General features: G+C 47.2%; 9 protein-coding genes across 9 annotated transcripts; 5 read left to right on the top strand and 4 right to left on the bottom strand.

Annotated features, from left to right (window-relative positions):
- Positions 1 to 1,498: 1,498 nt before the first annotated feature.
- Positions 1,499 to 6,944, top strand: N7483_005865 (uncharacterized protein; the record flags this gene model as incomplete). The annotated part of the gene is made up of 4 exons (XM_057089302.1): positions 1,499 to 2,095; positions 2,635 to 5,389; positions 5,454 to 6,426; positions 6,485 to 6,944. 4 exons carry the CDS (start codon positions 1,499 to 1,501, stop codon positions 6,942 to 6,944), a joined length of 4,785 nt encoding a protein of 1,594 aa, XP_056949131.1.
- Positions 6,945 to 8,677: 1,733 nt separating this feature from the next.
- Positions 8,678 to 9,986, top strand: N7483_005864 (phosphatase PAP2 family protein; the record flags this gene model as incomplete). The annotated part of the gene is made up of 3 exons (XM_057089301.1): positions 8,678 to 8,740; positions 8,792 to 9,306; positions 9,371 to 9,986. 3 exons carry the CDS (start codon positions 8,678 to 8,680, stop codon positions 9,984 to 9,986), a joined length of 1,194 nt encoding a protein of 397 aa, XP_056949130.1.
- Positions 9,987 to 10,739: 753 nt separating this feature from the next.
- On the bottom strand, positions 10,740 to 12,382 carry N7483_005863 (3-deoxy-7-phosphoheptulonate synthase class II; the record flags this gene model as incomplete). Its single annotated transcript, XM_057089300.1, has 6 exons — positions 10,740 to 11,766; positions 11,820 to 11,871; positions 11,927 to 12,019; positions 12,069 to 12,132; positions 12,187 to 12,296; positions 12,361 to 12,382. 6 exons carry the CDS (start codon positions 12,380 to 12,382, stop codon positions 10,740 to 10,742), a joined length of 1,368 nt encoding a protein of 455 aa, XP_056949129.1.
- Positions 12,383 to 12,994: 612 nt separating this feature from the next.
- Positions 12,995 to 13,449, top strand: N7483_005862 (huntingtin-interacting protein K; the record flags this gene model as incomplete). The annotated part of the gene is made up of 2 exons (XM_057089299.1): positions 12,995 to 13,273; positions 13,345 to 13,449. The coding sequence occupies 2 exons, from the start codon at positions 12,995 to 12,997 to the stop codon at positions 13,447 to 13,449; spliced, it is 384 nt and encodes a 127-aa protein (XP_056949128.1).
- A 470-nt stretch (positions 13,450 to 13,919) lies between these two features.
- Positions 13,920 to 15,887, bottom strand: N7483_005861 (putative MFS multidrug transporter; the record flags this gene model as incomplete). The annotated part of the gene is made up of 3 exons (XM_057089298.1): positions 13,920 to 14,840; positions 14,901 to 15,147; positions 15,205 to 15,887. 3 exons carry the CDS (start codon positions 15,885 to 15,887, stop codon positions 13,920 to 13,922), a joined length of 1,851 nt encoding a protein of 616 aa, XP_056949127.1.
- A 904-nt stretch (positions 15,888 to 16,791) lies between these two features.
- N7483_005860 (uncharacterized protein) lies at positions 16,792 to 18,197 on the bottom strand (the record flags this gene model as incomplete). The annotated part of the gene is made up of 4 exons (XM_057089297.1): positions 16,792 to 17,853; positions 17,917 to 17,945; positions 18,005 to 18,048; positions 18,109 to 18,197. The coding sequence occupies 4 exons, from the start codon at positions 18,195 to 18,197 to the stop codon at positions 16,792 to 16,794; spliced, it is 1,224 nt and encodes a 407-aa protein (XP_056949126.1).
- A 2,109-nt stretch (positions 18,198 to 20,306) lies between these two features.
- On the top strand, positions 20,307 to 21,269 carry N7483_005859 (shikimate dehydrogenase family protein; the record flags this gene model as incomplete). Its single annotated transcript, XM_057089296.1, has 1 exon — positions 20,307 to 21,269. One exon carries the CDS (start codon positions 20,307 to 20,309, stop codon positions 21,267 to 21,269), a length of 963 nt encoding a protein of 320 aa, XP_056949125.1.
- Positions 21,270 to 22,060: 791 nt separating this feature from the next.
- N7483_005858 (uncharacterized protein) lies at positions 22,061 to 22,624 on the top strand (the record flags this gene model as incomplete). Its single annotated transcript, XM_057089295.1, has 3 exons — positions 22,061 to 22,197; positions 22,389 to 22,453; positions 22,569 to 22,624. 3 exons carry the CDS (start codon positions 22,061 to 22,063, stop codon positions 22,622 to 22,624), a joined length of 258 nt encoding a protein of 85 aa, XP_056949124.1.
- Positions 22,625 to 23,174: 550 nt separating this feature from the next.
- N7483_005857 (putative regulatory protein Ral2) lies at positions 23,175 to 25,862 on the bottom strand (the record flags this gene model as incomplete). The annotated part of the gene is made up of 1 exon (XM_057089294.1): positions 23,175 to 25,862. One exon carries the CDS (start codon positions 25,860 to 25,862, stop codon positions 23,175 to 23,177), a length of 2,688 nt encoding a protein of 895 aa, XP_056949123.1.
- Between the last annotated feature and the right edge of the window lie 10 nt (positions 25,863 to 25,872).

The raw sequence follows: 25,872 nt of genomic DNA, 5'->3' as shown, positions 1-25,872 counted from the left end.
GGGAAGTGGATGTCTGTTTTGGTAAGATGTAAGCACTAGGTTGTGACGATCGCTTGATTGGAGCGTGCAGCGATAAAGGGACTCGATCAAAGACTTGAAGTGGCAAGGTTACACTAATGCGGACTATACCTTGACAGCTCTGACTATTATGATGGACTTTAATTACTTCTTGATCAGAACTTCTAGATGTCCGATGTCTGGCTTGGAGAGCAGTAGTGTTACGGTGCTTATTGGGACGGTGACACCAGCCGCTATCTACGGAGGGATCAGACCTTGCAAAAAGATGGGATGACCCAGGGATATTAGGAGGAAACTGAAGGTTTCAATCCTTGGAGGTTCTTCATTATATGCATATTCTTGTTCGGGCTACATGTACTTCAAATCTTATCATGTCTAAGGTAGCTCCCGCCTTGAGGGCTGTCAAGGCGCCCTACAGCCCACATGTGCATAGCTAGGACATGGATGAACATGAAACTTTCCAAATTGAACACTGCGCTCAACTCAGGCCTCCCAATGTAGTGCATAATTTTAGGTGCAGGTTGACAGATAGCTTTATCAATAGTATACTAGTCAGTGGCCAATTCTCGCAGTTGGATCGCAAGAAGGTGGATATCCAGTTCAACCTTGGAAGTTGTAGTAGTAAGTAGTCCGACTCGGAGTACTTGTAACACTGCAGTTGACGGGAAGAAAAGGACTCAGATATGTATAACATCAGATGGCATAGACCTAGGAGAATTGGAATAAATAATATTAATAACCGCCTGGGTGGTTAATCTCATCTTTTTAACTATTTGTAAGATTGATGCTACTAGCAATCAGGATTTCTAGAAGGATTAAGGCTTATCATCAGAAATAGCTTTGAAGGTCTTGATTTTAATGTACTGTTTTAAATTCGAGGTTCAAGGTGATATGTATGTAGGGGCCTAGTATAACAGTTATACAGCTAACCAAACCTCCTATATGGCTGGTAGAAACTTAAAAAATAAAGCTATACATAGTAGTATAATCTTAGAAGCTATCTCTCACTCTCACGTTTGATATCTCTCACTTATCCCCTACTTATCTCTCAGTTATACTTTAGATATCTCTTACTTTCACTTTAGATATCTTTTACTTTAGCTCTTAATTTAGCCTTAAATATTACGAAAGTCTCTATATTATAATAACAACTTGAAAGCAACAGGCAGTAAACAGATAATCAAATTCATTAGAGGAAAAATAGATTTTGGCTGGGGGGCTGTTATAGGTATAGGGCGATGGCACATGTGCAGCCTGAGACCAATAATATTGATGCCACGGGGTTGCTGGTCATCTTACTCTAATTTTCGTTGCTATGCCAAAACAGCACTCAACTTGAACTTAAAGGTACGACTATACACAGCGCACTCACGCACGTGAACAATATTCAATCTTAGAAAATTTGGATGCTTTCTGAACCCTTTCCCGCTTATTGCGATCTCCAAGATACTACACCACTGGCACTGGCAGTTGACTCGAAATGAACGGACAGCCAAAAATTGAATTACTTCAAGCCGAAGTCGACTGTGACGGAGACGACCAAAGCTTTTTCCGTCTTCTCATTGAGGATCGGTACATCAAATACCTCACCATCGACACCGGCATTTACAGCACCGATGATATGTGTTTTGGTCCTTCTCTAGCCTCTCTTTTACCAGTGCTCCCTCCAGGAGACTGGAACGATGGACTCGTATCCAAGAATAAAGAAGGCCAACCATACTTTGCAAGCATGAAGATGACCCAATTTCCTGGTATTCCAAACATTTGGCACAAAAACTTCATCGACTACTCAGAGCTTTCAATCGGAGAAAAATTACGGACGGGTATCTACGAAGTGGAATACAAATCACAAATCCCCAACAGGACCATTGTCGCCAAGTTCGCTCGCTTTCCTTGGGAGATCCAGTATCTGGAAAATGAGACCAAGGCGTACCAATGGATATCCGGGTTGAATATTGGGCCTGGATTTATTGGTCATTTAACGGAAAATGGCCGGGTTATTGGGTTCTTAATGGAGCGGATATTTAATGCAAGGCACGCTACATGTGGTGCTCAGGATCTCGAGGCCTGCAAAGAGGTACTATCTCGACTACATGACATAGGAGTACGACATGGGGATACAAATCGCTGGAACTTTCTCATCCATGATTCAAGTTCGAAGGCTACCTTGATTTTGACACATCACAGAAATGTGATGACCCAAACTTGCTTCTAGAGGAGTTGGAGAATTTAGCTGAGTGCCTCTCAGACCCTTCAGATAAAGGGGGTGGAGGTCTTCTTTGAAATTGGTCTCCTAGCATTAGATTTCATAGCTAGTGAAGAACAGATAAATAGTTTCTTTTCTTTTCTTTGTCTCTTTCTAGTAATAATATACATACAAGTTTTGATCTGAGATTCGGGGTTGGTGGAGGCTGGTGACCGTGTTACCATGGAAACCAAGACCCATAACCAAACATGGTCCCACTCGTTCTATTTTGCCTTGCAGCTTAACATATTCCACTAACCACAAACAACTTTCAAGGTGGACCGTCATGAGTGCAAGGTGGTGCCGACATCTTTAATGCACCTTACTCCTTTCGACCTATCGACAAACGACCCTAACATCGACAAAATCAGCACACCATGGCGCGCGCGGCCGTCCTCCCGCAGTCCCCTGCCAAATGGGCACGGACGGCGACGAAGTCAACAATGAACAAGGCTACCAAGACCAAGACCGCCGAACCGAAGAAGCGCGCCCCAGTTAGATCAACTTCGACAGCCACCCGCGAGGATATGGGCTCGGATACCGATGATGAGCTGGGAATGATGATGGAGGAAACCAAGAAGGTTGCCCCGCCCCGAAGCCGTGCGACTGGACGTCCAGTGACCAAGCCGACCGTGCCACGAGGGAGAAAACCGACGACAACACCTGCAATCAATAAATCGCAAGGCGACCGTGAGGCAATTCAAGAGACTCAATCTGAAGCCCCTAAGAAGCGCGTCGGACGGCCGAGGAAGAACCAGGAAGCAGAATCCGCCACCAAGCCTACAGCGACCAGCAAGGCTCGAGGAAGGCCAAAGGTAGAGACCAGCAAAACCAATCTCGCGACACGGAAAATTGCTCGAAATGCAACCGACAATGACTCCTCTACCGAATCCGCAGCACCCAAGAATATCGTTATTTCAACCAATTCGACAATCGTGCGATCCAACATTCTGCGTGGTCCTGCGAAGAAGAAGACAGTTACCTTCCAAAACGTATCGGATCAGGAATCTGAAGGAGAAACAGAGGAATCAGTGGCACCAGCAGCTGGAGGCAGGAGAGCTGGCAGACAAGGCGGCTTAAGATCTACTCCTGTGCGAAAACGAATTGTCACAACTCGTGGAAGCAAGACCACTACAGCGAAGAGCGCGACAAAACCTCTTTCACCTAAGAAGGCTAAACAGGTAGCCAAGTCTCTTTCTGCCTATGCCAGCTCGGATGGCGAGGAGGATGAACTGAGCGGGGCAATGAACGAAATGAAGGGGGCTGTGAAACTTGTTGTTCATTCCCCTACAAAGCAGTCATCGGACTCTGTGGGTCTGAGCTCACCTGTACGGAGGATTAATTTCACTCCGAAAAAGAGTGTTGATGAGAATGGCGAACCGAAACTTCCAACACCAAAACACGGATCTACAGTGACTGGATTGAGTTCTCCAGTTCGAAAAATCAACTTCACGCCAAACCGGAGTCAACAGACTGCTGCAGACAATGGGCATCTAGCTCTTCCTGCTGGCAAGACCATTGATTTCAGTGATTCTGTTTTTATGTCTAGTCCTGCTAAGCGCCCTGAGCAATCATCCCCATTCCGATTTTCATTCAGGGATACACCAAATGGTAGTTCTCTTTTCCGCGATGAATTGAACGCCGCCCCAGCTCTTAATCTCTCTCATGCGCCATCCTCGCCTTTGAAGATGTCTCCTCGGAAGGGTCACTTGGGTGCCTCATTTTCTCAATCGCCATCCAAAGCCGAAGCACCGATTTTCTCGGCTCGATCATCATTGATTCAGAGTCCAGCAAAGAGGATTGCATCGCCATTCAAGAATTCTCTCTTCTCAGCCAAGTCAATAAATCAGGCCGCTGCGCCCATCGATGAGAGTACAGGAGGGCTTTTTGGTTCTAACTCTCTCAACCGACGGCTGTCATCCCATCAAGAATCAGAAGAGAATGAAGCTTTGGATGAAGATCTCGAGATGGTAGAGGAAGTTGCCCGTGATATCTTTGGCATTGAGCTGCAATCTAGCAAAACATCCACCCCATCTCCCTCATCACAGGAGGTCCTTGAAGATCCCGAACCTGTTGAGACTCGGATGGAAGAAGCCCACTGTGCTGATATTAGTGAGGCGGAAGAAACAGAAGAAACAGAGGAAGAAGAGATGGAAGAGAGAGATGTTGACCAGGAGATTCAGGATCTAGAGGAGATTCGACATGAGCAGGATGACTTTGGAACAATCTGTTTCAATACTATGGAAGAGCTTCAGAGACCATTCAAAAACCTTCCTGCTGAAGAGGACATTGAATCTGAGATGGATTTCGATGATGCTGATTCAATTGGCCAAGCTGATGAGAGCGATCAAGAGGAAGCCGGAGACGATTTCGCAGTGGAGTCCATTGAGCCTGCTGAAATTGAGTCTATTGAACCTGAGCATGCTGAGGCTGTTACTGAGCTAGGTTACTCCTCGCCAGCACCTCAAAGTGTTCACTCATCAGTACATGTCACCCCTGTCTCAGAGTCGCCCCTCAATATGGACCTGCTCGAGGAATATGCTGTTCAAGAACCCGAGTCTCCCACTCCCGTGCGGAATCTACGAAGCACTATTTTAATTGGCGATATGGAAATGCGCGAGGATGATGATTTGAGTGAGACCGGAAGCATTATTTACCAGCCGTTTGAAGAACAAGAAGCCGAGATCGAAGAGGATGATGTGATGCATGATGTCCCGTCTGCTATCCCATCTGACGCTACATTCACTGCCTTGCCCCAACCTCGCTCACCAGACGAGGTTAACTCCGGTGAAAGTAGCCCACTTCAAAGAATGGGACCAATTCCCTCACTCGTGCCGACTCCCCCAGCCGGCAAAGCTACAATGGCTATGATGGATAGTGCTCAGTCCCACAGCCGTCTCTTCGATATCGAAAACACCGAAGAGCGTTTTGGTGCAGTGGATAGTCCCATGGAAACCACCCAGACTGACATTCCCACTCCTACCATGCGAAGGTTGTCCGGGACACCAGGCACTCGAAACCGGCGAGGATCCGGCTTCAACGTCAAGCTAGGTTTCACACCACTAGCAAGCCAGTTTGGACACTGGGAAGCCAATACTCCAACCCGAGAGCGACCACTTCGTCCCCGTCGACGAGGCATTTTTTTCTCTCGTTGGCCCGTTAGAGCGACCTGCTGAGACCCACATTCCAGACGAAGGCGATGTTTCCTACCCTGATCTCTCACGTACCTCTCTCGCCAACACGCCGCACCTCTTCTGTGAATTGCCGCTTCACTCTTACAATGATGATACTGCCATGACTCCAGCATCTGGGTCAAAATACAAGTCGGCTCATAATGATCACGACATGACCAGTTCACCTAGCAGAAGTGATATTTTTGAAGACCTGCAGCCAGTTGTCCCTGCTCACCTTCGTGCGAGCTTGCCTCATCAGCCAACTGCAGACGAGGAAGGGGACTCTTCATCCGAGGACAAAGAAAATCTCCCAGCCCCTACCCCCTTGCCAGCCACTCCGATGAAAGCAGTACCTGAGCACCTACGCACTGTCCACACAGTGTCAAAGGTGCCCTTGAAAGGCGAAGGCGAAACCTCTCCATTGAAAATGCCTCGCAAGCGTGGACACTCGGTCTCAAATACATCGCCCACCCGCTCGTCTTCCCGTCTCCGCAACTCGATACTCCTCCCACGTACCGACAGTGCTCCTGCTATTTCACCTCGAGCAGATGGTCAATCTCCTCGCAGCCCCAGTCCCAAACGTCGACGTAGTGCTGCTCGACTATCCAGTGTTCGAATGACCTCGATGCCTCCACCCAAGAGTCCTGCTGTCGCCAGCAGTCCCGGAAAGACTCCGCGTCGTAACCCGAGTCCTAAAAAGCAAGCGCTTCGAGGTGCTGTTGTTTACGTGGATGTTCACACAACTGAAGGTGAGGATGCTTCTGGCATTTTCATTGAGCTTTTGCAGCAGATGGGGGCCCGTTGCTTCAAGTCATGGTCATGGAATCCTCGAGCCAGCATGTCGCCGGTTGACGGCGTGGATCCCGCGCATACAATTGGCAAGGTTGGTATCACTCATGTGGTGTATAAGGATGGTGGCCTGCGGACTTTAGAGAAAGTCAAGTCTGCTGCTGGGTTGGTGAAATGTGTCGGTGTCGGCTGGGTACTTGAGTAAGTTTATCACCTATCTTCTAACATAGTTTTCATATTCTAACATTACTTTCCTTAGTTGCGAGCGAGAGAACAAATGGCTCGACGAGGCCCCATACGTGATCGACAGCTCTATCATTCCCCGAGGTGGCGCTAAACGTCGTAAGAGCATGGAGCCTCGCGCTCTGAGCAATATCAACGGCACTCTGAAGCGTATTGCCGAACCTTCTACACCATCTGCCAGTGGACGTCGCTGCGGCGCTGATCGGAATGCCATCGAGGGGTTCCGCAAGATCACGCCCCCAACTCCTCTCGGCGCCTCGCCATCTACACCCAGAGGACAAACCTCCACCGATCGCTACCAGATTCCCCAGACTCCTGGTTACAACTTTGCCAACCTCGATGCCATCGGCATGTCTCCCGCTACGCCTTATTTCCTCTCCAACCGTACCCAACTAGTCCAGCAATCTTGCCCCCCCAAAGCAGAGCGGACGCGGCTTGTTCTCTGGCGAGAAGAAGCCAACATTGAGCTTCGCTGAGGAAGATGAACAAGATGCCAGGCGCCAGCAGCGAGCCCGGATGGAGGCCGCGCGACGCAAGAGTCACTTCCACAAGCCAGTTGTTGCAAGTCCACTTGCACGATAATTCATTTTATGTCACTACGTTAAACATTTTGGTATCCACTGTACATATGGGGGATTTTTGGTTCCTTCAAACGGCGTTTTTGGGATTATGGCTGGATTGAGATTCAAGTTGTTCTTGGTTATGGGATGGGTGCTGGGTTTACGTTTCAATATCCATGTATCATTGCTTTGATTTGAAGGTTGTTTTCAGTTTAGTGAATATAAGAGATGAAAATATGATCATCAATGTGTTACTGCGTAGGTAGTCACTACTAGGTATGTATCGGACATGCAGACATCACAGGCCCTAGTGTTCGCCGTTCGGTATGGGTTCCCACGTTCACCAGGTATCGGGATTTGACCTCGGGAGGGCCTTGAGCCGCTGACATAATACAACTTTATGCCTCAGGCACCAACTACAAAGCCACATCCGAGGCTTCCGGTCGCGTTCCAAGATACATAAGCACTTGAGATGAATTCCCCTGAATCTTAACATTAAGTTCTGTAGAAAGGACACCTACGCAGTTGCCTGGAAATTACTCAATTGACCCCTATCTATGTGGTCACTTACTCCGTAGAACGCCGTTAAATCCATGGGTAGGCGCTAGTGTTATTAGAGCATTTCCCAGCCTTGGAGGGGTCCACATGAGTGGTTCAGGGCTATTGATTCAAAATATTAGAAATATCGAAAAAAATAAACTTGGTAAACAACTTGAAACTTGAATGATCATAAGGGGTATATGCAGTAACGTTTTCAGATACTTAGATAGCCACTTAGATATGGTCTAGACATAAATAGATGATCATCAAGCCACCGATGATATTTCCATAGCCACCCAAGAACCAATCCACAACCTTGATGAGCCGGGGCTAACCCTGTAAAATTTGGGGCCAAGTAGTGGGGCCAAGAATACAATGGTAAAACTTGAAGTATTGATTGTAAAAGGAGTGGAATCCTATTAAAGATTCCAGATGTTCATAACATTTGAATATACTACGTAGTACATGTACTGCCAATGGTAGTGGTTAAGAATAATTGAAGAGTCGGAGTACTATCACACGAGCTCATACTTAGATCACTTATTTGTTTCTAGATCGGCAAGTATAAAGTGGACATCTATACGAGTACGAAACCAACCAGAATTGTTAGAGGAACGGGAGAGTCTCGCCCATATTACCATAATAGGAGCGCCGAGAAAGTACCCCTATGCAAGAGTGGAACTGAATGAATGGAGTCGTAACTCCCGTGACTTTGTGTAGTCAATTCTTCAATAAGAAATAGGAACATGGAAATAAGGAATATAGCAACCTATTCAGAAGTCAAGTTCATTTCATCCAGAAGTTAACGAGCTTTCCTTATCCTCAGCCTGATACTGTATCCGTGGGTGGGCCTTAAACAATCTTGGGTAGATAGGGAGTCCCGAACCTTGGAAAGTTCACACGCGACTTTGCGACTTGGGGGCTAAGGCTGAGGTTTCCTCTCCGCTCGTTTTCTTGTCCAACTTCCCCCCATCCCCCCCCCCCTTACTACTCCCTTGATCCTTTCCCATTTATGGTCATAGGTTAAATTTGTTTTTTGTTTTTTTATTCTTGTTCTTTTCTTCTTCCGTTCCTGGGTCTTGTTAGGCGCCAGTTTTCAATCCTTCAATATGTCGGAGACGCCAGACCTCGGAAAGCCTCAATTCGCATCGCACTCATGGCTCGAACCAATCGTAAGTATTGTTTGAACAGACTTGATGATTCACTTATTGACCATTTCATAGGTTGTCGTGGGTATCATGATCGGATCGTTGGTGCTTAATAGACGCAAAAACTTCAGCATTTTCGGAGACCAGGGGGATGACCAAAATTCCCGCGGAGGATATTTCGCCCTCGACGATGAAGCCCGAGCACAGTCACCCAATCCACTGAAGATCGAACGATTCTGTGGAATTCCCATCAAGACCCCCGATTCCTCACGATGGGCCAACAATATACACAGTCGAATCCTGTATAAATTCCCTTTCTTGGTGGAGATGTTCTACTGGGCTTTGAACTACGTCTTTTACTCTGTTACAAAAGCGGTTGCTGCGACTCTGGTTCCTGCTCAAGTGGGTGTTGTGGCTGTGGCACAGCAACATGGAGAGGATATTCTTTGGTTTGAGCATCAATCGGCTTTCCGGTGGTTATTCCCCATCCTGGAATCCGATTACCAGCATTTCTTCATGACCTATCATCCCAACATCCAAACTTTCTTCAATCGGATTTACTCCCTTGTGCATATCCCAGGAACTGTACTGTGAGTATTCCCAATCGAGGGGGAAAAGACCATAACCAGAACTCTCACTAACCCTGCTCTCAAGTTTCCTCTCCTGGTACTACCACGAAGCTCCTAACGCCCATATCTTCGCCGTTGCCCGCCGCACAATGACCCTGGGCAATTTCATCGCTTTCGCCGTCTTCTGCATTTACCCCTGCATGCCTCCCCGCCTCCTCCCAGAATCCTACAACTTCTTCGACACCGTCCGTCAAGAGCACGCCGAGAGTGTGTGGGTGGATAGTAAATCCGTGAACCAGTTCGCCGCGATGCCCAGTCTACACTTCACCTATGCCTTCGTGATCAGTTGCACATTCCTCTACCACTCCGAAATCCTTCGCCGTATTCGCGGAAAGCCTACCCGCAAGTCCACTTTCACTCAGGTCATCTACGCCGTTCTCGCAGTGCTATACTCCATCCTGGTTCTGAGCGTTATCGTCGCAACAGCCAACCACTACTGGATGGATGCCATGATGGCTATGATCTCCGTCACAGTGTGCTTCTTGATTAACCGTGTATTCCTGTTGCTTCTACCTCTGGAATACTTTGTTTGCTGGGCTTTGCGTCTGGCGAAACCACTGCCTCATGTAGGCGGTAATAAGTCAGATAACGGGTCCCAGTCTCCAAGATATCGCACTGTGGGCGCGTATGATGTCGTATGATGATCTAATTCCCGGACTTGTGCCATGATTTGAAGTTGCATTTACTATATACATACATTGTTTTTTTTGGGGGGGGCTACATATATCTTGTTTTTAGAGGCCACTTTTCTTTTTGTTTTCACTCTTTAATTCGGCCTATCTCGAAGCTTAGATGCTCGACATGTATCTCTGGAGATATATGATTGTGTTATTGCATGAAAAGGATCCTTTTTATAGCCAATGGTCTTTGTTTATTTGTGAGAGGAACCTGAACATCTAGAATGGGGTTGTTATTATATCACGGCGTTGATCGAAGATATTATGATGCCTTTCCAATGCACATATGCATTTTGGTTCAACATGAAGTTACATCGCATTTTGCGGCGGTTCTCAAGATGAAAAGCTATCAATTTTAATCTATAGTTTATTTTTATCATTCAAGGTCTTGTGGAAGTAAATTAAGAGCCGAGTTCGCGCTGATACGACTCGATGGTAAGAACTTAAATTGACTGGTATGTATTAACCTACTTCAAGGTCTTTTCGCCTGCGTAAAGCCGCCAGATGTCCAGGGCTGATGTACCGGTTGACCTGTACGACCTGAGAGACCTAAGACCAACATTACTCGAGAACTCGGACATTGTAAACGACATTCCATTAAATTCCTCTCACTATGAAGCGTTTATCTCGCTCCGTGAACCCCCTCAAATATTCCTTAACCCATACGAATCACACTTTTAGATAGTCACGGTCCAACAACACCTAGAAAGATCATACTCAAATATCCTCTTCTTCCCGATAAAACCCAGCAACCAAGAACGCAAGCTCAAGAGCCTGCTTCTCATTCAATCGTGGATCGCAGAAAGTAGTATATCTCTCTCCCAGTCCATCCGCCGTCAATCCAGCCGCACCACCAACACACTCCGTAACCGCCTCACCAGTTAACTCAAGATGCATACCACCAAGGAACGACCCCGCGGCACGATGAATTTCCAGTGCTTGGCGTAACTCATCAAGGATATCAGTAAAATGTCTCGTCTTCACACCAGACGGTGTAGCCTGCGTATTTCCGTGCATGGGATCACACTGCCACACAGGTAGATGTCCTGAAGCCTGCACAGCAGCTATATGCGCAGGCAGGAACGTCGCGATCTTAGATGCGCCGTACCGCGAGATTAGTGTGACTTTGCCGATTTCCTTAGTGGGATTCACGACGTCTAGTAGACGTACTAGATCCTCTGCGGCCATGCTAGGACCGATCTTTATTCCGATTGGATTGGCGATTCCGCGGAAGAATTCAACGTGTGCACCATCTAGTTGACGGGTTCGGTCACCGATCCAGAGGAAGTGTGCGGAAGTGGCGTAGAAGTTCGAGGTTGATTGAGCAGATGCGCTGGGGTTACGTAGGAGTCTGGTAAGTGTTTGCTCGTATTCTAGGGAAAGTCCCTCGTGGCTGGTGAAGATATCTGCTGTCTCCATGCCGCGGTCTTTATCGATGCCTACTGTACGCATGAAGCGTAGGGCATCCTTAACGGCGTTTACGGTCTTGCTGTACTGCTCTTTGATCGAGGGTGTGATGACATGACCTAAACCCCAGTCTAGAGGGGAGTGCAGGTCTGCTAGACCTGAGGATAGAGAAGCACGTAGGTAGTTGAGCGTGGCGGCGGAGTGGAAGTATGCTGAAACGAGACGTGCTGGATCGGGCTTTCGAGATTCTGCGTCTGCGTCAAATCCGTTGATGTTGTCACCTCGGAAAGAGGGCATTTCAACTCCGTTGACGAGCTCTGTGGGACTTGATCGAGGTCTAGAAGAGTTAGTGTGTGAATCATCAGGGATTGGGGTATTTGGGAAACTGACTTGGCGAATTGACCGGCAATTCGTGCAATACGAATCACGGGTTTATTAGCTCCTTCATTAGAGTTAGTGTATAGATCATGCATGTCATTGCAATGGAATATGTATACCCCAGATAAGAACCAAACTCATTTGTAGCAAAAGCTTAACTTTGGCTTCAATCATATCTTGGTTGCAGTAATCGAATAGCTCGGCGCAATCGCCTGTGACGGGTTAGACACGACCAAGTAGGCACACAAAGACACTACCCACCTCCCTGTAAGACGAATGCATTTCCCAAAGCAACATTTCTCAAACTCACCTTCAGATTATTGATCTTGGTTTTCGTCAGTTGAGGTTCCTCAAATATTATAAGATGAAACATATTTACCTCTTGTGTGGTAACTAGTGGTGGGAGCTTCTCCAGTTTCCGAAGGGCATCTTGCACCCCTTGAGCATCTTCATAAACCACATCCTGTTTAATGGGCTTCGTAGTCCACGCTGATATTGACAAACTTCAGTTAGCAAAACCCGTCAGGGCTCTCAATCGAGGGTAAACACATACAATTGGGGCTCCAGTCTGACATTGCGGATCACCGATAACCCCACTATGTAGCTAGTGTAGGGTGGGACGATAAGTCGAGGGTGAAATGCGGGCAAGTAGCTTTGAGATTGGCTCTCGAGTGATGGTGTCGCAGCAGAGAGCAATACACCAACAGACAATGACAGAGACGCGAATTGAATTTAACAAAGGGCAAACCCCACAAACAGGAACAGAAACAAAACGCCAACATAACATTACACCGAACGCTTATTCGCGGACCTCGGGATGACTCATGTGATGCCTGGTTACACAGGCATTTAATATACATACTGCCGGTCAAAACATTCAACTCCTCCATCTCACCCGATAATTCATGTACAACAATATGTGAGAGGCCCATAAGATACGCTCATCTTCAATTTGTCATCACTTTTCTTCTCGAGCTAACACTTTGTATGCTGAAAAAGACCGAATATACTCAGTAGTATACTCCAAAGTATTGTCCCTGGATTAGGCGGTAGTAAAAGCGGTATAGAATATAAACATGCCATTGTTATCGACAACTCAATGCTTATCAGTGACGTTAAGCTTCAGCCTTAAGCTCCTCAAGCTCCGAGTAATTAAGCTCCAAACATCATATCCAAATTTCATCAACATGTCAGACCCAATCCCATCCGCAAGCGCAAGTGCAGACCCCGAAGCATCCGAACGATCTCTACCAACGAATGCCGAAGACCGTAAAGCCGCCGCGGCTCTTTTATCGCTCAATCAGAATGCAATCGGCGCGGAAGCTAGCCCCACTGGGGGTCCATCTGGTGCGGAGCAAGAAGCTCTGGGGAAAGCGATGAGTCGGCTGGAGACTTCGGGACATCAGAGGAACGATCCTGCGGCGAAGAAAGTGGTTAAGATTATGTCGGCGGATGTTGAATTTTTGGTGAGTGCCTAGAAGGTATTGAGGGTATCGAGGGTATGAAAGAAAACTAATAATTTCCCCGCATCTTGTAGGTTGATCAGCTTGAGGTACACAAGAACAAGGCAACGGAGCTACTGAGATTGCATGATGGAGATGTTGTCCTTGCCATGAAGGCGTTTATCTCTCCCTCTCTCTAGAGGGGAATGTTGATGGTATTTGGACAATTTCAAAGCCGGGAAAAATGCTGATGGATGGATGCATGCATTGAAATTATTTGATATTAGTACTAAGTTGTTTCTGCGGCACTTATGATAAGATGACTTTGATAAAAAAAAAGCAAATGATGTTCATGTGAATCTTCCATTATGGCGACATCTGATAGTGGAATTATAACATTGTAGGTCCGGGCTGCAGACTCGGAGTATGCCCCTCTAAGTTTGATGTGTTGTACGCTGATCATAGTAATCGGCATTTAGGTAGTTCCATTCGCTAGAAAATGATGGACGAAAATATTCTAAAATCATTCATTCTCATGTGTATCGTCAAAGATCAGTATGGTAAGATAGTACTCGAAGCAATGAAAAGCAGATTCTAACAGCAAGCCCTTCAACCTGTATAAACCAAAAACCAAAAATGACTCCAGATGTCCACTACAAAGCAAAATATTTTACTCCTCTTGTTCCTCCTCCACAATGGGCTTGGGCTTTTCAATCCCGTTGCCCTCATAGATAAACCATAACACAACGTAACCAAGCAAAGCCTCAGCAGCCAGGGCCCACCAAATAGCACCAACCATGTTATTTATAAGGCCCAGGCCAAGACCCCATCCACCGATAAGTGGACCCAAGGTACGAGCAGCGCTGGAGATACTTTGGGCCACACCGTGCACTGTACCCAAAATAGTTGAGTCAGTCACAGAGTTGTTGACAAGGATGATGGCAGCAGGCAACACAAAAGTGCGAGAAAGAACTTGCAAAGACACCACAAAAGTGAAAGAAGGCCAAACAATGTAGGGAACGCGAGGTAGAATGACAAGGAAAGGCATCAGTAGATACGCCATAGGGGAAAGGGGGAGGAAAGTCCGGAATGAAATGAGTGTTCCGAGTTTCCCTTGGATGCGAGGATACACGAAGATCTGAAGAGGTAGACCGATGAAGCCAATGATGGCAGTTGCAAGACCAACTCGTGCAGATGGCAAGCCCAGACCTCCACTGAAGTGAAAGAAACCATCTCGGCTATCCTCGGGAGCGCGGGGTGTGGGCAGGAAGACAAATGTCATGGAATTAAATGCGCTGGTGTGGAATGCAAGCAAGAAATGAGCCAGAAGCGTGAGCAGGACGTTGCGGGTGCAGATTTGTCGGAGTCCAGCCCGTTTTCGCGGACGTCGAGGTGGCTGCGATCGTGCAACAACTGGACTTGGTGGCGCGGACCAGGAGGATCTACCCAGATACATGGATGCATCCTCATCAGAGCGAGTCAGGGGGTTGTATTGATGCGTACGTCTGCGAAAAGCGCGAGCGAAAGCGCGAGTAATTCTCTTGCCAAGTTCGCGACCCCAATCGCTGCGGTACTTTGCAACTTCATGAGACTATTTTTTCATGGATTAGTAGAGATCGCCAAATGTTTACAATCCCAAGAAATAGCCTACCTCGTCAAGACCAAAGAAAATTCCGAGGAATGAGATGAAAATGAACCAAGCACTCAGGATATTTGGCAGTGCGTAAGGCCAGTGTTCCATCCACCACACACCATTTTTACCTCCAAGCAAAGATCCAGGTCCAAAGAGCCAAGGGAAGCTGTGGACAGGATCCGCCAACGATCCTCCAAGTACTGGACCAATAATGACACCAATATTAAAGCACATGGGAAGAAGTAGAAACGCCCTTGATTGGTACCTACACGAAAAGAATGTTAGGGTTGACATCATAGTAGCTGCAGGACAAGGGACTTACTTTTTCTCGGCGATGATCTCGGAGATCATCGTGCGCATAACACCCTGATTACTGTTAAGTATACCACCCAACGTGCGGAACACTGCCGCAGTGACAAATGATCTGGAAAAGCCAAATCCAAGTGCAGAGACACATGTACCAAATAATCCGATCATAAGAACTCTCTTACGGCCCATCCAATCTGCGTCTGCCAAACGACCCCACCAGACCGCAGTTAAGAACTGTGCAGCCGTAAAACTTCCCTGCAGAATACCAGCCTGGGCCGAGATCGTCGAGTCCGGCAGCGACGGGTCAAACGACTTTAGCTGGTAAAACATGTATGCTTGCAACGATGTCTGCGTGAGCGGTTCTGACAACCGAGCCAAGGTCAGAATGGCCAGTTGGCCTTTCTTGGGCAGTGAGCTCCATGTTACTGGTTTCTCTTCTGCGACCTCTTCTTCGTTTGGCTCGGCCACAGTAACATCTCTATCGCTTTCATCGATCGACGGGAAACGACGGTGGTCGGCAATGATCGGCGAAGGTGAAACTCGATGGATACTCTTATTTTGTAAGGGGGTAGTTTCGTTATCATCGTCGTCAGGGCTCTCTACATCTGTAATTTGGGCTTCGCTGTTCGAGGGTATAGTGACGTCTATATCGCCAGGGCGGGATTGGGCCGAGGGCTCAGGTGGAGGGGACCCCATCAAGCCAAGACCTGGGGAACAAGGCACGCGAGCGGGTGTAACGCCTTCGGATGGTAGATGTACTTCCTATTGCGGGTGGAAGATCTATGTATAATCTAGGAAGATCGTACTTGGCGTTATACTGTCTGGTATATAGAAAACTTGGACTGAGTTGTCGTGGTGAAGATTAGAAAGTGAAGATTAGAAATCCGAGTCTTAAAAGAGTTAAGCAGGAAGAGGAAAAAATTCCCACTCTGACACCATACTTTGCCCCCACCGAATGTACCTTTATTGCCGACTTAGCCGCTATTGCACTTATCATGTTTACTACAGGTTAGGATGTTTGTACTCGTCAGTGGATAATATATTGAATTCGTCCAAACTACTCTGCACCTCTATCTGAATATGATCATTAGGTGAGATGATAAAAAAGAAAAAGAAATAAAGGGAAGTGCACCGACCGGGGTTCGAACCCGGGCCACCGCCTATCACATGGGAGGGCGGCATCTTACCACTAGACCATCGGTGCCAGATATTAACCCCATAATTGAAATCTAAATACTATATATAGACACATATTAGACCAAATTCAGACAAAATGGAGTCCCTCAACCACGGTTGACCAGATATTGTGGGGATTATATGGAGTATAGTTCCTATTAATAGATGTAGGAATAAACACATTAGAACTACAATAAGGAATCGGCGTAATTAACATATGAGTGCTGCTTGCGAGAAGACTCGAATGAAAGTCTTCGATATTCCTCGATACTGTCCAAACTACCACTAGCAGCCTCGATGTATCATCATGTCATGACTCATGAGTAATGATTTTATTTCTTAACAATAATATTGAATACCATAAATGCATATGCGCTTTTCCCTTGCGTAGCGTCTAAACGGTGCCATAATGTTCGTACAGTGGTCATGTCTTCCTGGCCGGCATGTAGTCCTCATGGGATGATAGATCTTCACATTGGAAAATCCCCATAGAATCTTCACTCTTTTGCCGCGCATGTTCAATATCCCCTACGCGGCGCTTATTCGGGTCCCAGTCCTCAAGGGGATGTATTTCAACTCGGCGTGACTCGTCCATACTCGATGCATGAGTAATAGCTTCCTGGCTTGAACGAGTTTCCCCTCGTGGTCCTTCCGGATTGTTCTTCTCAGATCTTGCAAAAGCAGACCGCACAAAGTTCAGCGCACGAGGGAAAGAGAAAGATGGGCGGGATCTACTTTGTGAATAGCCACTATTATCTTTATTTTGATTGTTGGGCGCTCCTCCTCGCCGTCCTCGATTGCTATTATAGGAGAATGCTTTCAGACCAAATAACTTCCGGAGTAACGGCCACCAGCACATCAGGTTCGCAACATAGATGGCTGTGCTTGCTTCGCGGATGTACCAGATCTGGTATGTTGTGGTGAGAGGAGAGGCGAAATTGAAGTATTTGTTCAAGATAGCGGCGATTATAGTGAACAGACCTAGACTCATGACGCCGAGTAGGAGAACCTTCCGAGCCTTTTTGAGTTGAGCGCGGATGAGCAGAGGTATTGGAATGGCGAACATGACGGCATCGGAGGAAATATTGAACACGGCTTGAGTAATTGAGTAGTTTTGGTAAGTCGCGCATTGCATATTGTGAACTGGCATAGCCCAGTATTGCGAGAAAGGTCGGCAATAAATAGCATAGTAGCAGACCATTATGACCACAAACCCAAGGGCCACATAGACGGTCAGAATCTTGATATAAAGATTCGAGCGCAGACTCTGCGTCAGTCTCCAATAGAAGATCAGCATGCATGTCTTCACTCCCCATGTGGAAAATAACATGCACTGTTCCAGTCCGATCACAATCTTGCTGCCATATATTCGGTCGCGAACTTGGGTTGGGTCTGATAGCACGTAGGCATAATCTTTCGGGTCCATTAGATTGGTAGCGTAGCGTGCTGATATCTGAATGAGGACAAGTAGAGTCGTGTATACCATCTGCGAGTTGAATTTCAAGTTAGTTCATCATCCCCGGTCAATAGAATAATGGGATACACTCACAAACGTTGCAGTCATGACAAGGTCATCCCCTACCACCATCTTGATTAGCATCGGCAAATACGGGCTGATTGCTAGCCAGGTTTCATACAGAATAATCGTTTGATGGATCCATTTGCAATAACACGGGATATCCTTTGGTTGCATCAGAATATTGCTGCGAATTTGGATAGTATTCTTTTTGCGATGACATACATTCTTCCCCCATATATTATAAATCCAATGCTCCAAAATATCGCGGCCTCAATAAGAAGCTGATGAGGACTGGGCGACGTGTTTCCCATTGTGAAGAGCGAGGCAGTAACCGCGCCCTCAGGACCAAAGCTCAAGCCCAGACAGATAGAGGCCCTGGTCTGCCATACACTAGCAGAGGATAGCCTGCGATCACAAATTAAGAAATTCACAACTCGACACAAGCGTTAGGGTGTCATTGGGTGATCATAGTTGATGTTCTGTACAGAAAGCTAAGAAGATTTGAAGTAAGCGCACTGGCGCAGTGGACGGGCGAAATTAAGCTTGTTCACCTGAGCATCAGCGAAAAGAAGAGCTAAAAACGTCATGTACCTTGGCCTATAAAGCGTCAGTGCAGCGTTGGAACATCCACTGGCAGTTACACGCAAGGAGCAATGATGTTGTTGAAGCAAGGGGTCTGTCGAACCGCCAAGATAGATCGATGGCAGTTCGCACTGGAATGCAGATCATAATTGGGAAACCCAGCGCTCTCTCAGGTCATTCTTTTTGCTCGCAAGAACTGATCGTGGCAAGTTAATCTCTCGTCATACTGTAAATAGGCAATATATCGTATTCAAGGTTCTAATTTTCGAAGGTTTAGGCTGTGCGACATCAAGTATGCATCGTATCTTTGATCAACCGATTTTGGCCGATAAAGACACTCGGTCTTGCATCCGATTTGATTGCTAATTAGCTCGCCCGGGAAGATCCTGGAGGCCGCGCACGGTCACAGTGGGTTGATACGAGGGTGTGCTGGGGATCGTGATGATCTACGAGCCCTCGAGCATTGGTGGTATCGACGATAGGTCATATTCCGCAGTATGTAATGCATTGTTGTGATTGGGCACCGAGAGACTTTGATGTGCAGATGGCGTCAAATTTAGAGGAGATATTTGCTAGTTTCATTAAAGGATCACTGATAGCATGTTAAAAAGGATCTACATGTTGGGTTTTCTTGTTAGCGCGATATCCGGAAGATAGATACGGATCTCATCAGACAACTAAATCCCAGAGATTCACCATGTTGCTTACCAAAAGTTTACTTTTTCCTTTTCAACAGTCGCATAATCTTGATTTTACTTAGCTGTCATGATATGATTAGATATGGTGGCTTGTATGATCTGTGATGAGGCTGTGATCGCGCCCACATGTATAGGCAGCACTTGAGTGTAAAAGGCCGAATTTGAGGCGCAGAATAAAGACATCAAAGTATGGGCAAGTTTACCAAATTCCAAACAAAAGTCTCCAAGAGACTGCATCCAATTTCAAGGGTTGCCCTGACCTTCTACATACCTGGAACTTGAAGGCTAATCCTATGCGATATAATCTGAAGAAAGTATTCCCAGCAAAAAGCGCACTCACTTCCATGCTCCTATCTTGGGCTTATACAATGCAGGCCCAATACCAATCGTCAAGCCAAGAATGTAGATACGAACGCCTCAAAGATTCCAACAGCAGATCCAGTCTGTTGGTACCTCTGAGCGGGGCACTCACCTATCCCAGAGTCAGCCATGTTCGCTGGAAAGAACTTGAGAATGAACCGTTCAGATAACTACTTCGATGGATGTAGTCTGGTCCATGCAGCCAAGGGTGCCCCTCCTAGTCTTGACAATACGGAACCTTGGCGATAGAGGGGCATCACACCGGAAGAAGCTCATTTGATCGCCATGCAGCATGCTCACGTTTCAGATGGAACCACATGTGCAGGGGTTATCTGACCACATCCAGCTCGTAAAGTATTCCCATTTTGAAGCTTAGTCCTTAAACTGCAGGTAAGTATGCTTTCACTCTGGTCACTTCCAGCGTGCTATGTTACAGCCAAATAGGAATTGTTGTTGGCTGCTGAGTAGCTTAGATCATAAGAGATACTCGCTCATATCGACCCATTTGGAGAATTTCAAACTGTATCAACAGATTCAAGAACTCTTATCTCCTAGGTCAAATTTCATGATATTCCTGTCAACTGCTTGCTCGCTTTAATTCCCTGTATACCTCGGTAGATGCGAAGTGTATGAATCATTTACCGGCGCTTAAAATAATTGACCGGGTCCGGCGTGTATTGCTGTCATTATGCAACACTTTCAAGGTTATAATAACCATGACATCCTTGATAAAACCAGAGAAAGCAAGCTCTTCAGCTTTGGTTAGTTCAGAGAACAAAAATGGACATTCTTCACAGATCTTACGAGTATGGCAGATCGCCTCTCGCATCTTCACCTCAAGTTTCAATACCACGCAATGCATTCCTGTTTGGCGGCAACATATCCCAATCCCTATCACCTCTTCTTCATGGAATCCTCTTCAAACCAATGTCAGCACCTATCGCGTATCATCTTTGCCAAACAACTGAAGGAAATACATTCCTGGAGTACCTCCGCGACCCGACGACTATCGGAGCGTCTATCACTATGCCCAACAAAGTGACATTCGGCCCTCTTCTTGACGACTTAACCGAAGAAGCACAGGCCATTGGAGCCGTCAACACCGTATTCTCTCGGATTGATGCTGTCGGGAAGCGACGATGGATCGGCACAAATACAGACTGCGTTGGGATCCGCGAGGCTATCCTTCAACACAATCCTAGCTCTGTCGCTATCGCAAAAGACAAACCAGTTATGGTAATTGGAGGCGGAGGTGCGGCTCGAAGTGCGATCTATGCGATGTGGAAATGGTTCTCTCCTTCTGAGATCTATGTCGTGAATAGGTTGGAGTCGGAGGTTGATGAGATCATCGAGTTCTTCAGTTCATCCATTCCAGGGATTAGAATCCGCTATATTCCTGACGTAGATTCAGCACAGAAGCTTCCATCTCCTTCAATAATTGTGGGAACGATTCCCGATTATCCGCCCTCTACTCTAGAGGAAAGCGTGTGCTGGCAAATCTGCGAGAAAATCATCGGTCATGCTGACGGGGGCGTGTTGGTCGATATGTGTTATATGCCATCGCCTGAAACGAGACTTTTGAATGTAGCCATGAAGGCTGGATGGGATGTGATTCGAGGAACGGAGGTTCTTGTACGGGTATGTGTTGCACAACAGGTTTTGTGGTTGGAAAGGGAGGCTAGAGAGGAAGGGGTAAAGGAGGCTGTGGCAGCTATTGTACCAAAAAGTGGTGCGAGGCTTTAGCCTCAGAGTGCTGTTCCTGAAATATGATTAATTATCCTTGAGTGAAAGAGGTTCGAGTTCTGGTGGGTAGGATAACACTATATCATGACAACCTCATCTGTAAGGCAGACACAAAGCGGGAGATCCTATATATTTTAGTTGAGGGGGAGAAAAGAAACAACTCAGCCCAGCTGGCCCAAGGGTCAGCGGTCTCTGACTGCCCAGGTGGAGGACAGAGGCATTTATCAGGACGGTCTGGCCCTGATCGATGGCTGAGGTGGCTCCAGAGGGCGGGAGGGCCTTACGGGCAAATCTTTTTTTAAATTTTTGATATTTTTATCTATAATACTTTTAGACTCGCTATTTCGATTCCTTTCATCAGAAATCAAAAACAATCAAGAATGAGTGAGATATCAAGGACGATGATGTGGTGATGGATGTATCAAGTGAGGCCATTAGCAGCATCTCCCTCTCAGGTTTATGCCCAGGTGCACACCCGATTTCAATGTCCCAACTTGATTTCAAAGTCCCCGGTTTAATCCCAGCCGTGAGCTCTTTTTATTTTATTTTATTTTTAACAAGAACTTTTCTTGTTAAAGTCCTTCACATTATTGCCTTGAGCCCGGAGGTATTTCTCTCTATTAGACACATTTGTATACTTCCAATTTGCTTCAGGGCCCACTCTGTTAATGCCTGAGGTGTCAATAAATTCCCGCAAGCTTTCCACCTCGAGTCTCAACATCCTTCAAAAAGATTAAAGTCCAATCTCTCCACCTCGATATACTCAAATTTCACATCATAATTTTCAAAAAATGCCCAAATATCCATCTGAGCAATTCCGACCGGGCCAGCCTACACCTACGGGACGCCCACAACGCCCAGCTCCGTCATCTCTGAAGGGACACCCCGATATCCGGTCTACGAAGGAGTATAAGCTTGCAGCACGAAGGTATGTATACTCCACTTACATCCCCTACTGCCTTGGTCCTTGAGGCCGAACTAAGAGATTGGGCTGCTTTTTCGTATAGTTGCTATGGTTTTACAGCAAGCCACCTGGCATACTCCGGCCCACTGTTTGCAGATGCTTCTGCGAAGCTGATTGAATTGGATATCATTACAGAGCACTAATGAATTGAATAGATGGACATCGACTATTGTTGCTTTACCGATCGTATTGGTCACATCATACATGATTTATGAGCGTGGTGAGTTTTTTCTTCACTCTGTTATTCTTGTATTCCCCTTTTGTCTGGCTTCTATTTGGTATCAGCGGAGCCACTTGCATTCGCTTTTACAGCCTGCTAATTTTACTATGATCAGTTTATGGAGACAAAGTACAGAAAAAATTTGCTCGACCAGAGAATAAGGATAATTAGTTCTCTCTTCGTCTACTATGACGACAACTTGAAGGTTGGGAATATCCATCTCAACTGACTTCAAGTTGGTCAAATCGACACATTGCCTCTATTTGTACATTAAGCGAATCATAAAATAATACCAAATTCATCACTGCATTCAAGTTGTATTCAATATTTGTTTTCCAGATTGAAACTCCGTAGATACTCCAGGCATTAGTGCCAGATGTCAAGAACTTCTAGAACATGATGATCGAAATGCCCAATATGAACAGGGAATGGGCAAATGTGAACCCATGTCCACAAAAATCAAAAACCCGTAGACACATCCGTGGATCGCTCCTTTGTTTTTGTATTTTGAAAACATGATAACAGTAAAAGGCAACCCGCCCTCATGTAAATGATTCTTCCCATCTCACCAGCCTGCTGGGGTGAAAAGTAAGAATGAAAATATTTACAATTCGAAAAAAATTCGTAACAAAGAGAACCAGAAACATGGAAGGGGCAGGAAGAAAAGACGTTAAGTTGGTGTTATTTTCCAGCGAAGCAAAAGTGAGAAACTGACATCTCACTAGCTTGCTACACCCTGCATGGAGAATTGATGATCTCCCGAGATGCCAGCTTGAGCAATAGAGGTAGAGGCGCTGCTTACACTAGGAGGCTTTGCACTTCGTTCACGCATACGACGACCCTCCATTAGGCCGCGCAATCCCCGTTTCTGCAACCCAATGACACTGGATAGATCACCAGTCCAGATCTCGCGATTCGGACGACCAATATCTGTGTCGCGGCGGTGATGAGCGCGTGATTGTGAGCGACTCTCTGTATCGCTGATAAACTCCGAGTCTGATTGACTGAAACTAGAGGCGGATGTAGCGGTACTAGCAGTGCTGATAGAGTCTTCACGCTCGCGATGAGCACTGCGGTGCTGGCGACCACGTTGCTGAGGAATATTGGTGTCGATACGGAGAGATGGAATGCCACGCGTGTAACTTGTGAGGTCGCCTGTGCTGCTAGCAGCCGAGGGAGGCATCGCACCATGCTCAGTATCCGACGAGTCAGAAGCCACCAGACCGCCGTGATGGGAGGGTGCGCCCTCCGAAACACCAAGCATAGAGCCATTGCCATGAGAGCCATTGAGGGCTTCCAATGTGCCGCCAAGTCCACCAGTGAAACCGGTACCTCGACCACCTCCTGCCGCCATGGCTGCTGCATTGAAGACAGCGGCAGCGTTGCGGCCATCAAGGACTTGGTGCAGTCGCTCCACAGTTGCTTCAAGCAGACCATCTACTTGGTACGGACGAGCGAGCTGAAGGAGAGAGCAAAGAATCTGGGGTGTGCACAGGGAAGAGCCCGGAGGAGGAAGAGCGGAGGTATAAAGGTATTGAACAAGAACCTGAAGGGTGAGAATAGTATGAGGTAGGTAGAGTATGCGAGGTCGAGCGGTTGGCGCCAGGCCATGAGCAGATGGAGCTTCTAGGTTCTCAAGGAGAGCTTTAGAGGGGGCAGAAGGGTTAACCAGGGTCGTAGCATTAGAGTACATGCTATTATGGCCAACGGATGGTGTAATGGTGACGCTGGAATTTCGACTCGGATGAATAAAGGCAGGGCGAAGAGTTCCGCCGTCTGCGATTCCTCCTTCAGACGACTCACGCAGGAGTTGAATGAAATATGGTCCCCATCGTCGAGCAAGGAGACGCGAGTTGACAGGAATGCGCTCGCCGCCAACAGCTTGTAACTCCATATCGGCCATTTCGTGTAGTGAAAGCGCCAGTTTTCCTAGCTCATCAGAAGCAGCAGATAAGGGCCGTCCACTTGTAGTCAGTTGAGCCAGCTTCTGTTGCAGGGACGCAGGAACTGAAGGTGAGCTGTAAGACTTGTATCCCGATGTTGATGAAGTTCGAGAAGGATTATTATACAGCCCAAATGCCTCAAGCTCAACCAGACAGATGTGCGAGAAATTGATCCGTCGATGGTTGTAATCATCCACCAGACTGCGCTTGCGGTGTCCCAATATCACGAAGGCGCTGCGACGTGGCCAGAGAATGCCGCGGTTCCAACTGCCTTGGCCAAATACAGATCCACCAGCGTCAATACGGCCCCAGGTCAAGGTTTTCAGATCAAGCGCCCACAGAGCATATTCCTGCTTTGAAGAAGTCAAATATGTGCCACTGACAACGAAGTGTCCGTTGATGATTCCACCATTCGGGAATCGCAGACCTGGTGGGGATGCTTGACTCTGCATCGGTCGCTCCACGAGGCGCCCGTCCGGCAGGCGCACCTGCAACTCCAGCTTGACATCGAGGAAATTATAATTGGAGTAGATCAGCATTGGACATCCCGTCGACTCTGATTCCTTGATTGGCTCGTGAATCTCCTGGTCAGGAACCGCAGATCCAATCTCAGAGACGTCCATACCCACCAGGGGTGCAACGACACTACGGTATGCACCGCAGCTGCGTCCAAGAGGACTAGTGTTGGTCCACTTCAAACTGCGGAGGTTGAACACGCTAATCTGCTCAATATAATGATTGGAGCTGTCCTGTCCACCGACAACCACCATCTCAGCGCCACCGAAGCCATCAATGTCAACGCCAATACTTCCTTGGTGAGGCGTGGAAGATTCAGGATTGTTATGAATAGCGGAGAGCGGTGCAGTGGCCGATGCGAAAGTAGCACTAGACGGGAGTATTGTGGCGCAATGTGCATATCGTCCTTGCGGGGATTCATGCGATGCAACCCGAGTCCACGTCCGAGATAACACATCGAAAATGTGAATATCCGACATGACAACAACTTCCGCCTGGGACTCTGAGCCAGATGCGCTAGGGTTGGAAGGATCTTTAGCAGCAGCACTGGGGGCTGGCGACATTCCACCATAGGCCACTAATTTGTTATCTCCAAGCGCACAAACACTGTGGAAATAACGAGGTGGAGGGATATCTCCTGTGGCCTCGATCTTGGTCCAATGCCGCCTGATTAGATCCAATTCATATAGATCCGATGTCAGCTTTGGTCGACTTCGTGAGAGGATCCGGCCTCCGAAGACGTAAAGCTTGTCACCCAAAATTGTTGTCGTAGCCCCCACCAGGGGGTGAGGTTCCTTGCCAGTTGTTCGACGCACATTGCACACCAGACCCGATAGGTTGATAGGTCCTGATGATGGTTGTTGATTGAAGGATGGGGAAGCGCCGCCTGTAGCAGTGGGGTCTTGGCCTGCATCCAAGAAGCCTAGACTGGACTGGCTCCTGGACATCATCGTGGGCGAG

Source organism: Penicillium malachiteum (genome assembly GCF_028827825.1).
Source record: "Penicillium malachiteum strain IBT 17515 chromosome Unknown utg000002l:1.0-8849297.0:1.0-8852440.0, whole genome shotgun sequence".
Taxonomy (NCBI): Eukaryota; Fungi; Ascomycota; class Eurotiomycetes; order Eurotiales; family Aspergillaceae; genus Penicillium; species Penicillium malachiteum.
The sequence above is the reverse complement of the archived record's forward strand: the minus strand, read 5'-3'. Positions and strand labels throughout refer to the sequence as shown.